The 13853-nt window shown below is 59.0% G+C and overlaps 1 protein-coding gene across 3 annotated transcripts in view; it reads left to right on the plus strand.

Moving 5' to 3' along the window:
* The window catches only part of FBLN2 (fibulin 2), a 74703-nt gene that overhangs the window by 13385 nt on the left and 47465 nt on the right, over positions 1-13853 (plus strand). For all 3 annotated transcript variants that reach the window (XM_030849511.2, XM_060308297.1, XM_060308296.2), the window contains exon 2: positions 11429-12747. In XM_030849511.2, coding sequence (XP_030705371.1) covers positions 11484-12747 — 1264 coding nt within the window. In that variant the 5' untranslated portion in view covers positions 11429-11483. The remainder of the gene's footprint in view (positions 1-11428; positions 12748-13853) is intronic.

A 13853-nucleotide genomic window follows, 5' to 3' on the forward strand; every position in this document is an offset into this window, starting at 1 on the left:
ATTCAACCCGGGGTCCATGAGTGAGTCCCAGGGAGTCTGTAAGACCCCTAAAATGATAGGCAACACTTTTTTTTTTATATATAAGCCCATATATCTGTTAAGACTCTTGGTTGCAAGTTGCAAGTGACAGAAAACCTGTTCCAAGTTAGCTTGAGCAAAATGGTTGCTTGAGCAAAAAGTTGCTTGAGCAACTTTGTCATTGCAAAGTTCAGCTTTTCAGTTAGCTTCAGGTATGGCTGGATCTAGGTACTCAGCAGCTGTCATTGTGACTCTGTTATCTTGGCTTTTTCTTTTCCCTTTTTATTTTTTGAGTTGACTCCAGCCTCAGACAGTCTCTGGCTGACAACAGGATGGCTTCAGGGACCCTCAAGGTTAAATCATCTCTTGTCTGATACAGTGGGAACAAGAGGCCATTTGCCTGATGTCTCACTTGAATTGGGTCTCACGGGCTCAGGTTGGCCTCGTGTCCATCCCTGAGTTAGGCACTGTTGCGAGAGGAATGAGAAACACCGATTGGCCTGACAGTCGAGGGGTGTGGACCCCAGAATGAAATCCAGGGGCCCTTCTTGGAAGGAGGGTGAATGTGCGATGGGTGATGAGAAACCACCCCATGTCCACTACTAAGCTTTGTTCACACTTTCCTCTTTTGGTGGACATGGGTGGATTACCCAAGGGCCAGAGGTGGTAGAGAACCATCAGGATTTCGAGCAGGGTGGGAGGACATCAGACGAGAAGTCGTCGGCAGGCAGGACCACGGGCAAGCTGGATGCCTGTCTGGGGCCGGGTGGAGGGTATTGGGGACGCAGGAGGGGAGAGCAGTGAGCTCAGCCTTGGCCACGGGCAGGATGGTTTCTCATCACTCTGCCCAAAGAGTGTTTCTTCTCTCCAGAGTCATGACTTGTGGGGAAGGAAAATATCGCTCCCTCCTGTGCCAAAAGCGACATTTTCTTTTCTCAAAGGTTGATTATAAGTCACGGACATTCATCTGTGTAATTTTTCACCTGTTTATGTTGATAATGAGATTAGTGATTACATATGCAGGGTCACTTCTCACCCAGGGTTTAAGGAGCTTTTTATTCATTTTACTTATTTTTTCTTTATTAGCTAGGAGGGGGAAGGGAAGGGAACAAAACCTCGCTGTTGTACTGGAAGGACGATTTTCCCAGTGTTTTTATGCTCACCCATGGAGGGTCCCCAGGGGCCCATGAGCGTGAGGACACGGGCCGCCAGCACCCTCTGTGCATTCCACCTGGGCCTGACTGCTGTCAGCGCTTTGCACCCAGGGTTGGCCTGAGACCCGGTGTCCCTGTGCTCTGGACCCAGCCCCCCAGCCCCCCCTCGGGGGTCTCAGGCCAGCCGCCTGTGCCCTCAGCCTTGCCCGCTCTCCCCAGGCCAGACTTGTCGTTTTGCAAACGATCGCATCAATTATTGAGATTTTTGCCCATGAGGAAATGAAGGAAAATAAGTATTTAACGGTGGAAGCCAGGCTCGATCACTTTTCTCGCGGTGATTTGTGATTGTTTTTCGTATCCCTCCCCTCCTATCCATTTCTTCTGCCAAGAAGTCTCTGGCCTCTGCTCTGTTTCCTTTTTCTGGACTATTATAATAGGCTCTTTTCTTTTGAAAGTCTCTGCTCTTGTGAAAAAATACATATAAAAACATACAAAAAGTATACGGAAGTCAGCGTACACCCGCCCCCCATTGCCCTAACCCCAGCACCCTCCCCCCTCCGCGGTCTTTTCCCCATCTCCCCCCCCACCCCACCGCAGGTGCCACACTCCCTCCGTGATGTCAAGGTGTTACCCAGCTCTGCGCTTCCTGGGGCTGGAATCTTCCTCCGCCTTCCTGAGGACTTCCCAGCGCGCTGTGGCCCATTGGTGCACTGCCCCCGCCCCGTTGGAACAGTGTCCACACCATCAAGACACTTGGCTACATTCTCTGGGGCCCTGGGCGTGGGTGACTGACTGACTGGTGTCCTCTTCTGACCTTGTCTCCTTCCTTAATTTTCATGCCCCGCGCCCCTTTCCCTCTTGCTGTCCACCTCACCTCCTCCCGCTCCCTTCTTCGTTCCTTGCAATGCCGGCCGCAGTGGGTCCAGCTGGTTCCTGCCTCAGGGCCTTTGCCCATGCTATTACCTCTGCCTGGGATGCCTTTCCCAGTTCCTTGCACGGCCGCCGCATCTGCGCCAGGCAAGTCTCAGCCGAAGCGTCACCTCCGCAGTGAGGGCTTCTCTGCCCGCTCCTGCCAGGGGCGGGCCCCAGGCCCTGTCCCTCACAGCCTCCTTACTATCTTCTTACTTACTTGTTCTTTGTCTCTTCTCTTCACCAGGATGTTGGCCACACGGCGGGAGGGCCTCTGTGGGTCTTGTTCACCACCACATCGCAGTACCTGCTGTGGGGACTGGCAGGTAGCAGGTGTGTGATGAATATCGACAAACTGAAGGCCTCTGGCTGTGCTCCCCTGGCCGGGCAGACCTGGCTTCATGTCTGCGCACCACCTTTTACTGATGGTGTGACCGGGGGCAGGTCGTGTATCCTGTCTGGGCCTGAGTTTCCTTATCTGCAGAGCATGGTTAAATGAAATCAACATCCCTAGAAGCTCTCAGGCCAGCGCTTGGCATCATGTCGGTGCCGAGGAAGTGATAGTTAATATGAACCTGATCAACAGCTAAAATCCCTCCTAAGTTTCTGTGCCAAGAACACGTTTATTATTTTCCCCAGTGAATTAGATGACTTCCTCTTATCATACAAGGAGCACCAGGTCATCCTCTAATTTCCCTTTTGGCCTTGGGTGCCAGGAAGCTGACCACGATGGGGAGGTCTCAGGGGCAGCTCTTGTTTCCTGTTGGGTCTTCAGTGCAGCACTGTTTTTCCTTTCCGCTCTCTGCTCTTTGATTACTCACTCTTGGCTCCACAGTGCACGTTTTATTACTTTTTACTGTAGTAAAATACATACAAAACTGACCCTCTTAGCCATTTTTTAGAAATTTTAATTTATTTTTGACTGCGTTGGGTCTTTGTTGCTGTGCGCAGGCTTTCTCTAGTTGCGGCGAGCGGGGGCTACTCTTTGTTGCGGTGTGCAGGCTTCTCATTGCGGTGGCTTCTCTTGTTGCGGAGCACGGGCTCTAGGCGTGCGCCCTTCAGTAGTTGTGGCATACGGCCTCAGCAGTTGTGGCTCGCGGGCTCTGGAGCACAGGCTCAGTAGTTGTGGCGCACGGGCTTTGTTGCTCCACGGCATGTGGAATCTTCCCGGACCAGGGCTCGAACCCGTGTCCCCTGCATTGGCAGGCGGATTCTTAACCACTGCACCACCAGAGAAGTCCCAGAACGTCATTTTTAAGGCTGAGTAATATTCCATTGTGTAGAGAGACCACATTTTGTTTATCCACTCATCTGTTGATGGACACTTGGGTTCCCTCTGCCTTTGGGCCACTGTGAGTAATGCTGCTATGAACATCGGTGTGCAGATACTATTTTTAGTACATTACTTTCTTACCTTTCTGAGCCTGGGGTGATCTCAGCCCAGATTAGAAATTAAAGCTAGGTTTGGGGATCGTTTCTAGGAGCAGACTCTCTGACCTGCTGTTGCAGGGGTGTGTGTATGTGTGTGTGGCAGAGCCTGTGCCCCCGCTGGTGCCCGGCCTGGTTCCTCCTCCTGGTGCACTCGTCCCCCAGCTGCTGCTAGTGGCTCACACCTGCGCACTTCTTCAGACGCCCTTGGCCAACAGGTGTTGGTTCCCCGCATGGGCCCAGGAGGTGATCCCCCCGCTTCATCCCACTGCCAGCCTTGGCCAATGACCCACTGGTGTCCCTGAGTGGGATGAGCCCTGGGGTGCCAGTCACATTGCAAAGCCCCCCCCCCCAACACGTTGCAGGCTGGTGTCGGACTTCAGCTGAGACCACATCTTTGCCATCCTGTTTCCCGTTCCCTTCTCCCAGGGGTTCTCCCAATAAACCACATGCTCAGAACCCCATCTCAGGCTCTGCTTCTGGGAGGTCCCGGCTTCAGACAGTGTGTAATTAACTCGAGCGTCCCTCCCGTGGTTGTGCGGCTGTGGGGATGCCGCTGGATTCTGGTACGATTGACCTTTGAGCCCACCTGGGTAGGAGCGGGCTCCTTGGAGGGGGCACAATTCCCAGTGTCTGCCACTTACAGGAGAGACAGGTCCTAACCCAGGAAACCAGGCCATTCAGGCAGTGGCTTTGGGCCAGGGGGAGCAGGAACTCCTACCTCCCCTGGGCCTCCCTCCTTCGTGTGTAGACAGGAGAGGCCCAGGAGGGTTCCAGAGGATAGAGGGGAACGAGGGAGCCCAGTGATGCTGCTGGAGAGTGAGCGTGGACCAGTGATACCCCACCACCAGGCCCAGCTTCTGATTTTCCTAGAGAAGTTGGGAATCCAACTTAGGTGTAAAATGTTCTGATTTTAAGTGTTATGACATTAAATCAATTATAAATTAATAGCATCGCAATGTTTTAATAACAGCAACTAATTTCAAAAGTGCCGTGTGGGCCCCCAAACACACTCCATAGACAGACGGCCAGGCGGCTGGCTGGTGACCACCCTCTGGCTGGACTTGGGGGCAGCGGGCAGCCGTCTGGGCAGGCTTTTGGGAGAAGCTGGGAGCGGCACTGCCCTCAGAGGTGGTGGCCGGCGGGCCAGGTGGTCCTGATGACTCGCGTGCTTGTAACTGGTGTGTCTACAGGGTCCTGAGTGTCTATATCCCTTCTGTCATCCCCAGCTGCTTGAGAATCTGTGTTTGGCTGTAGCTGCTTCTTGTTTAAAAGATAGATCCCCTGCAAACATTTTTAGTGTTTTGAAACCACACCAGCACCAACCTGAGACTTTGTTCTTGTCTGGGGCTGCCCGGTAAAGATGTAGGATGCCCAGTTAAATTGGAATTTCAGAGAAGTGGTGAATAAGTATCTCCCAGATATTGCACAGGACATACTTAATGCTAAATCATGATGCACTGTTTATCTGGAATTCCTCTGGAACTGCATGTCTTGTATTTTTATTTGCTAGCTCTGGCAAGCCTGTTCTTGTCAGAATCAGAAGGCTCAGAGAACCAGGAAAGGAAGAATTTCCTTCACCTTGTGATTCGGTGTCACGTGAGGCCAGACCCCGCTTTCGGTAGTGGTGGCACTGGTGATCAGTCAGTGCCCCAGGGCCACGAGGGGGGCACCAGGGTGGCCTTGCCCACTCGGAGAGTTTGCTTCTGGGCCCTTCTCTGGGTGGCCACTGAGGTTCATCGTCAGGACGGGGTCACTTACTGTAGGGACGTGTATCTGTGTTTGCGGGCGGGAGCAGTGAGGGCGGCAGAGGTGCGGTCAGCTCTGATCGCCAGCCCCCCTTGCCCGGGCGCCCTGGGGTGGGGGAGGGAGGGAGGATACGGGACGGTGGGTGTGTCTTGCACAGAGCCCTCAGCCTCCTGTCTCCCTGGACACTCCCGGGAGTGTGCCCCTGCCCCGTCCCCCCACATCCTGGTTGTGAGACGCTGACCCCGGCCTACGTGAGAAGCCCGCTGCCCCCGCCCTAGCAGGGGTCTGGCCAGCCAGGGCCTCCGCCACCTGCCCGCTCCTGCTTTAAGCCTGCTTCAGCTCTGCACAGCTGGATGCACCTCGGTGTGGTGTTGGGGGCTCCCATCTTCCTTCCCGTCTAAGGCTTGCTGTCTCCGTCTCTTGGTTGTGGAGCGTGAAGCCCGGAGAGGATGCCCAGACGCCCGTCACCGGCTTTCACTGCTGGGCACAGTTGGCTGCGTGGCCTTTGTTTCGTGCTGAGTGTGTGAGGGCACATCGCAGGCTTGGTGGTACTCAGAGTGTCAGTCTTTCAGAAGCACCACCGTCTGCAGCTGTCGGAGCTCACGGAATGATGCTGTCCCTTCGCGTCCCCTGGCCCGTGGCCCATCTCGGAGCCCGGGGAGCCCGGTGTCTCTCAGCTGTCTGTTCGCTCCAGGTCCGAGCGGGAATCCCGCACGCGGTGGCTGTCACGTCTCAGGCCAGTGTGAACCCAGCACAGCATCTCCCCTGCCCACGTTTGCTGTGTGCCGAGGACTCGGGGCCCTTGTCCTTTAGAAGGTCCCCCCTGGACTCTCTGCTGGGGCTGCTTACTTGGGTCCCAGTGCTTGCGGGTCCAGCTGCCGCGTGACCAGCGGCCCGGCACCTGGTGGTAGCGGTGTATTTGCTCAGGGGTTTAGGCAGGTGTGTCGTTGGGGACCCTGGTGGTATTTATACTAGTCTCCGGTCTGATGGGGGTGTCTGAAATGGCCTCATTCACATGCCAGTGTGTGACCAGCAGGAGTGCACACTGGGCTTGCAGGGTCTCCCGGGCAGGGTCCTCACCCGTTTTCCTGGTGGCTCAGGACTCCAGAGACCAAGGTGGAAGCTTGCCAGCTCCTGTGGGGGGGGTGTCGGCGTCCCTCTGCGTCCCCTGTGGGAGTGGTCACCATTCTGAGTCTCACTGGTTCATGGTTACAGCCCCCTGCCACCAGTCGCAGCAAAGGGGGGATGGGCTTGTGGGTTGGCTGGATGTGTTCGTGCCCTCACCTGAGCCCTCCTGCAGGCTAGTGGGGCTCCAGCGGGAGCTGTGGCCATGGGGGAGGGGGAGGAGTCATCACCAAACCCCTGCTCTGGAGGGAAGGAGCAAGGGAGGTGGGGAACCAATACCCCAACCCCTCTCCTGCCCTCTGATCCCCTGTCAGTGGTGGCCCCTGGGCACTGCGGGAGCCCGGGAACGCAGTCTGAGGAGGGCAGCGCCCCTGTCCCTGCCGGTGCAGAGCCAGGTGGAGAAGGGCAGGTCAGGGAGTGGGTCTGCGGGCCGGTCACCGGCCTAGTGGCCTGTACCCGCGTCCTGTGTCCCCTCCACCAGCTGGACAAATACCCAGTGGCCACATGGTACAGAGTTCTCAGGGAAATGCATGGGGCAGGAGAGCTCGGCACTCACCCTGCACGCACGTGTGGCCTGCTGTGTACGTGCCCCTCTCCTGGTGTCCGCTCCAGGGCTCACGGAGGCCAGCTGGCACTGTAACAATCATAGTCTTGTTAACGTGTGTGCATTACCCAGCTTCGTTCATCTGTGGGTGTCAGGAGATCCTGGGGGTCTTTCTCTGCGTCTGCCGGGTCCCCGATGAGCCCCTACCTTGGAGTGTGCGCCCCGTGACCCAGCCTCAGGCCCAGCCTCAGGGGTCTTTGTCACCACAGTCTGCCTGCCGGGGCTCCCCACTTCAGGGAGGTCAGGTCCCCTTTTTCAGCCCCTCCCGTCATGATTCCTCTTTTCGTGTTGGAGGGGGGCCGATTTGCAGAAGCCACACGTTCAGGGGGCCGCTTCCTGCAGGGGCCGTGGGAAACGGCAGCTGGAGCCCCCCGGGAGGGGCATGTTTGAATCTGAGAACCAGCAATGTAGAGATTGTGCCCTCCTACTTCTCACTCGTATGCGTGTTCCCAGCCCCGCTAGCTTATCTCCAGGGACGGGGAGCTCCCTCCGCACCTGCAGCCTGGTCTGACTCTGACCTGGAGAAAGCTTTCCCCACGTGGAGCTGAGGTCTCTTGCCCTCCATCCTCCGTACACACCTGAGGGGCCATAACCCGTCCTGAGCAGCTGGGGAGATGTGCCAGGCGCCCCTGAGGCTGCTCTTCCCCAGGGTAGCCACCCCAAGGGACCCAGCCCCTCGCCACTGGGCCACCTCCTGCAGACACATCCCAGCCAGCCCCATCCCTCTCGAAGGTGGGCGCACCCGCTGCAGACTGACGGGGATTCTGAGCAGCATGCAGGGACCCAGACTTCCATTCTCCCAGCTGGAGACCACAGTGGGAATGACCATGGGGCTCCCAGTTCAGAGGTGAGCCTGGGGGGACCCAGAGCTCAAGCACGTCCAGCCACGTGTGAATGAGCAGAGAGTCCATGGCGTAGGCTTCGTGGGGAACCGGGAGGCCACACGCTGTGTGACACCTCAGGGTGGCTGGGGCTCAGGAATTTTCCAGAGAAGTAAGAAGCTGGAATTTTCACGTGAGCGTTTCCAATCTGTAAATGCTGGTTACTAACTGAAAAGTAAAAGCTCACTGCGTGGCGGACTTCCCTGGTGGCGCAGTGGTTGAGAATCCGCCTGCCAATGCAGGGGACACGGGTTCGAGCCCTGGTCTGGGAAGATCCCACACGTCGCGGAGCAACTAAGCCCGTGCGCCACAACTACTGAGCCCGTGCGCCACAACTACTGAAGCCTGCGCGGCTGGAGCCCGCGCGGCTGGAGCCCGTGCTCCGCAACAAGAGAAGCCACGGCAATGAGAAGCCCACGTACCGCAACGAATAGTAGCCCCCGCTCACCGCAATTAGAGAAAGCCCGCTCACAGCAACAGAGACCCAGCGCAGACAAAAATAAATTAATTAAAATAAATAAAAATTTTAAAAAAGCTCACTGCGTGGGACACACAGTGCATTCGTGGGCTTGGTAGTGCCCGTGGGCCCCAACTATGACCTGAGGTGTGGTAGAGCCTCTCCACTGTGTACAGATGCAGAGCTGAGAGGCTTAGAGGGGGCAAGGGCCTTGCTCAGGGTTGCACAGCAAATGAAAACACCAAGCGGGGGGCCGATGTTCTCTGTCTTTCCTCCGGGCCTGGATTCACATGGTTGTGGGCCGTTTGTGACTGTAGGGGGTCCAAGGGCCAGGCCCCACTGGGAGCCGTGTGTGGGCTGTGGCGGGAATACTGCCTCCTGGATGCAGGGTTCCTGTGAGTGTGTGATGAGGAGGAGTGGGGGGCATGGGGGGGAGGAGGCTTCTTTCTTAAATGACACTGTTGAGGGCAGACTGGAGGGAGGGCCTTCGTCCCTCCCATTTCCGTGGTTTGTCATGGGGATCTTGGGCCTCTGTCCTACGGGGCCCTCCACCCTCCTGAGGCGGCCGTTCAGCTTGGGGGGACATGCGTGTCAGCTCTTGTCCAGAGACCCCCCCTCTCGCCTCTTTCCGCGCCCAGCACAGGCTCTTGTCCCTGGAGGCGCCCTTACCATCCTCACCCGGACCATCTCTGGGCTTCTCAAACTCGACAAGGCCCAAACCAGGCTGCCCATCTCCCATGCAGGCCTGTGGCCCTCCTCCACGGCTTTCCCTGCCTCAAGAAGCCCCAGCTTTGTCCTTCCAGGTGTTCAGGCCCAAACTTCTGCTCATCCTGGACTCCCTTCCTCAACCCCACCCAGGCCGTCAGCACATCCCGCCACGTCCTCTCCCGCTGCCCATCTCTCACCCACCTTCCCATTCTCAGCGCGGCAGCAGACGAACCCTTTAAGTAGAGTGTCCCATCAGGTCATTCCAGGCTCCAGGGCTTATCTGGGCATTACCACCCTGGCTCTTGCCCACTGGTTCCGCTGTAGTGGCCCCTGCTGCTCCCCACCTCCCTTGTGCAGTCCTGCCTCAGGCCCTTTGCACTTGCTGTTCCTGCCACCTGACATGCTTTGCCTCCAGACATTCGTGGGGCTGTGTTCACCAATTTGCTCAGGCCTCAGCTCAAATGCCACTTCCTTAGAGAAGACTTGCTTGACCACCCTGGCCAAAATAGGCTCTCCCACACCCCGGCCTCTTCCTGTCCCGTTTCCTGGCTTTCATTCATTTATGTCTTCATTGTCCTCATGACTGGCTGGCGTTCAGTAGCCTCTGGAATTGCTCCGCGCACCAGAGTGCCAGCGCTGGCAGAATGTCCATGGGGCCTGCCTCACTTGCTGGTAAGCCCCAGTTCTGGAGGGTGCCGGCTTGGAGGGCCTGTGCCCTCAATCCTGGCTGACTGGCCTCGGAGGCCGACCTCCTCTCCTGCTGCGTGGCCACTGAGTTGCTCCGTCACTGCCCTGCCCGACAGGGTCCTTGCGCTGCCGTCACACTCTCCCCAGCTCAGCCAGGAGGCGGGCAGCACGATGGCTGCTTCTTTCTCCTCTCTGTTAAAGACTTTTAAGAAGTTCCTGTTGTTCTATTTTTTAGGTTTGAAATTTACAAACTTAAAATAGTAGAGATCTCACTTTATTGTCTTTTTTTCTAAATCAGACAATTGTTGCAGTGACTACAAATGATAGTGCAGCTTCGGGGCCGGGAATGGGTGGAGAGGGAGCCCTTGTCTGTGACTGAGGAGCATGCAGCCCAGGGGTGCAGGCCTGGCCCCGAGTCACGCGGGTCCCAGGGCTGTGGGACCGGCGACTTTTGCGAGGATGGAGGTGGGGGGAGGAGCGAGGACAGTGAGAAGGTGACATTTGAGTGGCTTGTAGAGGGTGACAAGGAGGGGCTGCGGGAGGGTCATGCCAGGGCCCCTGGAGGGAGGGTTAGGGTGGCTCGCACAGGGAACCCAGACTGTTGCTTCCTGGTTGGGAAGCCAGGAAGGCATGCACATTGGGGTCAGCTCCTTCCAGATCACAGCGGCTTTGCAGAGAAAGGGCAGGAGTGGATGGCGGGGAGGGAGGTGGCAGGCGTGTTCCAGGGCAGATGGGGGTACAGCTCGAGCCAGGGCGAGGCTGCGGTGGTGGAGGGAAGTGGGCAGAGGGCGGAGGGCTGTTCACGCAGCTCAGTGGATGGGCGGGACTTGGTGTGTGTGTGTGTGTATGTGTGTGTGTGTGTGTGTGTGTGTGTGTGTGTGCGCGCGCGCGCGTGCGCACGTGCGGGGGACAGCGGGTGTCCAGGATAATTCTGGGAACGGTGGTATTGTTTGCTGAGGCATCTGAGGAGGTTGGCAGGAGGCTCCCCTGCAGCATAACTTGCAGTGCAAGGGGATCTGTTAGGGGGTGTTCCTGGGCCCTGGGGTCCGAGGGCCACGGCAGGGGGCTTGGCTGTGTGCCGAGGCCTGGGAGGGCCTGGTTCCTGCCCAGTGTCCACTTGGCTATGCCCTCTGGCTGGCAGCCACGGGACTCTGGGTGCATGGCTGGGGATCAAGCTGGGTTTCGGGGGGAGATAAACTGTTTGGGTGACTGTGTGTGTGAGACCACTCGTGGTGTCCCGGCACATAGGTGAGGCTGTGGGTGAGACAGCGCATGTAACTGTGCCTGGAGGGCTGTAACCCGGCCTCTGTGTGCCTGCCACGGAGGGCGTGAGACCCCGATGCCCCAGGCGTGCCAGCCATGTGCCTGGAGAATGCACGTGACAGTGTGAGTGTGTGCGGGACCGTCGGCTGAGGGTCCTACCCGGGGACATGTGTCAGGTGGCAGGTGAGAGTGGGGGTCAGCGGCCCTGGGCAGGGCCACGCTGGCAACTCTGTCAACACCTGAGCGACGGCAGTGCCTGTCTGTGCATCTGAGCAGGTGCGAGTGGGAGCGTGTGCGTAGGGATGTGAGGACGAGTGCATGCGTGTGAGTGAAGGTGGGGAGGCTGCCCAGCCGTGCGCACGTGCCGGTGTGTGTGCCGGGTGTGCACACCTGTCCCCCTGTGGCCGCCACGTGGTGCTGATCCTTGTCCTTTCCGATCCCCCAGGGCCTCGTGAGACAGAACGGTTGATCTGGAGGTGACGCGTGGCCGGCTGCAGGGCATGGCATCCCTCGCGGACCCCGTGGGAGCCTGGCTGGCCGTGGCCGTGGCCCTGGCCCTGGGCCCAAGCCCCAGCACGGCGGTCCCGGGGCAGGACTGCACGGGCGTCGAGTGCCCCCCGCTGGAGAACTGCATCGAGGAGGCGCTGGAGCCGGGTGCCTGCTGCGCCACGTGCATGCAGCAGGGCTGCGCCTGCGAGGGCTACCAGTACTACGACTGCCTGCAGGGCGGCTTCGTGCGCGGCCGCGTGCCCGCCGGCCAGTCCTACTTCGTGGACTTCGGCAGCACCGAGTGCTCCTGCCCGCCGGGCGGTGGCAAGATCAGCTGCCAGTTCATGCCCTGCCCGGAGCTGCCGCCCAACTGCATCGAGGCCTTGGTGGCGGCCGACAGCTGCCCGCAGTGCGGCCAGGTGGGCTGCGTCCACTCCGGCCGCAAGTACGCCGCCGGCCACACGGTCCACCTGTCGCCCTGCCGGGCCTGCCACTGTCCCGACGCCGGCGGCGAGCTCATCTGCTACCGGCTCCCCGATTGCCACGGAGATGCCGCCCCTGGAAACTTCTCTGATGCCGAGGAGGGTGACCCTGAGCGACACTATGAAGACCCCTACAGCTACGACCAGGAGGTGGCCGAGGCGGAGGCCGCGGCGGCCCTGGAGGGCGAGCTCCAGGCGGGCGCTGGGGGCCCGGCTGCTCTGGGAGCTGGGGGTCAGCCACCTTCAGCCATCCAGGCCACCCGCTGGCCGGCTGCCCTCCCCAGGCCCACGGCAGCTGCCGCCCTGGGTCCCCCAGCCCCTGTGCAGGCCAAGGCCAGGAGAGTGACGGAGGACAGACAGGAGGACAGAGAGGAATTGACAGTCAGGGAGCAGCCGGCAGCAGGTGGCCCCAGGGGCCTGGATGGACGGCCCACAGCAGGTCCAGCCCCTGGTCTCCCTATCCAAGAGGAGGCGGCAGAGGCCAGGGCACGGCCCGAAGAGAACCTCATCCCGGACGCCCAGGCCACCCCCCGCAGCGCTGGGCAGGAGGGAGCTGGGCCCATTCCAGCGTCAAGCACGGCCAGTGTCCCTGCATCACAGGCCACGCAGAGCGCTCCCGAGGGCCCGGCAGAGCCCAGCACCCACGCCATCCTGACCACACCGCACCAGGACGCGGCCCGCGTCCCACCCACCCAGGAAGTGCCCAAGCAGCCACCGGTTGTGCCCCGTTCTCGGCCAGAGGAAGACACAGACCCCAACTCTGTCCATTCTGTCCCCAGACGTGACCCTGAAGGTAAGCCTGTTTCCTGGTTTCTCCAGGGACACTCATCCCAGGGAAGGGCAGCCTCGGGGCTCTGTAGCCTGGCCCAGGTCTGTGCACAGCTGCCTGGAGCAGGGGAAGCTGGGTCTGCGGGGCCAGGCCAGGGACAGCCAGCGCCATCCCCTGAGCTCCGGGCTGGAGGCTCTGAGATGGGGCTTCCTCCTGGCTCAGCTTCTGGGGGTAGCATGGTGGGTGGATGGGTGGGGTCCCTGTCACGGTAGGTGCTGGGCTACCTGATAGGGCTGCGGCCGAAGGCCTCTTACATGTACCTTATCAGGGCTGGGGGGCCCCTGCAGAGGGGTCCACAGGTGCCCTGGCAGGAAGTGGGAGCTCACAACCCTGATACAGCTGCCTGCTCACACCTCCCTGACAGTAGCCTCTGGTCATGGATGCTGGGCTCTTGGCCTCTGTGGTGGCAGCAGAATGGATGCAGGCTCTTGTTGGGGCTCCTTACAAGAGCCCAGTACTGGGTCTGTCACCCCTTCCTGCCAGGGGTCCTGCTAACATACAAGTGGTTTCTGTCCCTCCTCTGCTCAGTACCTGCTGTGGCTCCCACCTACTCAGAGTAGATACTGAAGTCCTGTCAGGGGCCTCAGGCCCTGCACAGCCTGACCCTGGGGCCTCCCGGGACTTCTCTTCACCCTTTTCTTGTCCCTTTCGGCTGTTGTAACAAAAATACATAGACTGGGTGGCTGAACAGCAGACGTTTATTTCCCATAGCCCTGGAGTCGGGAAGTCTAAGGTCGGTTGTCTGATGAGAGCCTGCTTCCTGGTAGAGCAGATGAGGCCACATCTCATCTGGGTTACATCAGAGGTGGAGCAAGCTCTCCAGCATCTCTTCTTAGAAGGGCACTAATCCCATCATGAGGCTTCCACCCTCAAGACCTAGTTTTCTCCCCAAAGCTCCGTCTCCAGATACCATCCCACTGAGGATTAGGGTTTTAACGCATGAGTTTGGAGGTGGGAGCATAAACACTCAGTGCCTAGCAACCCTCTCCCTCCGCTGTGCTTAGCTGCACGGGCCTCTTGGCCCCTTCCAGTACTTTCCAGCCCCAGGGCCTTTGCACTTGCCACTGCCT

The sequence above is a fragment of the Globicephala melas genome, chromosome 11 (genome assembly GCF_963455315.2).
Source record: "Globicephala melas chromosome 11, mGloMel1.2, whole genome shotgun sequence".
NCBI classification, from domain to species: Eukaryota; Metazoa; Chordata; class Mammalia; order Artiodactyla; family Delphinidae; genus Globicephala; species Globicephala melas.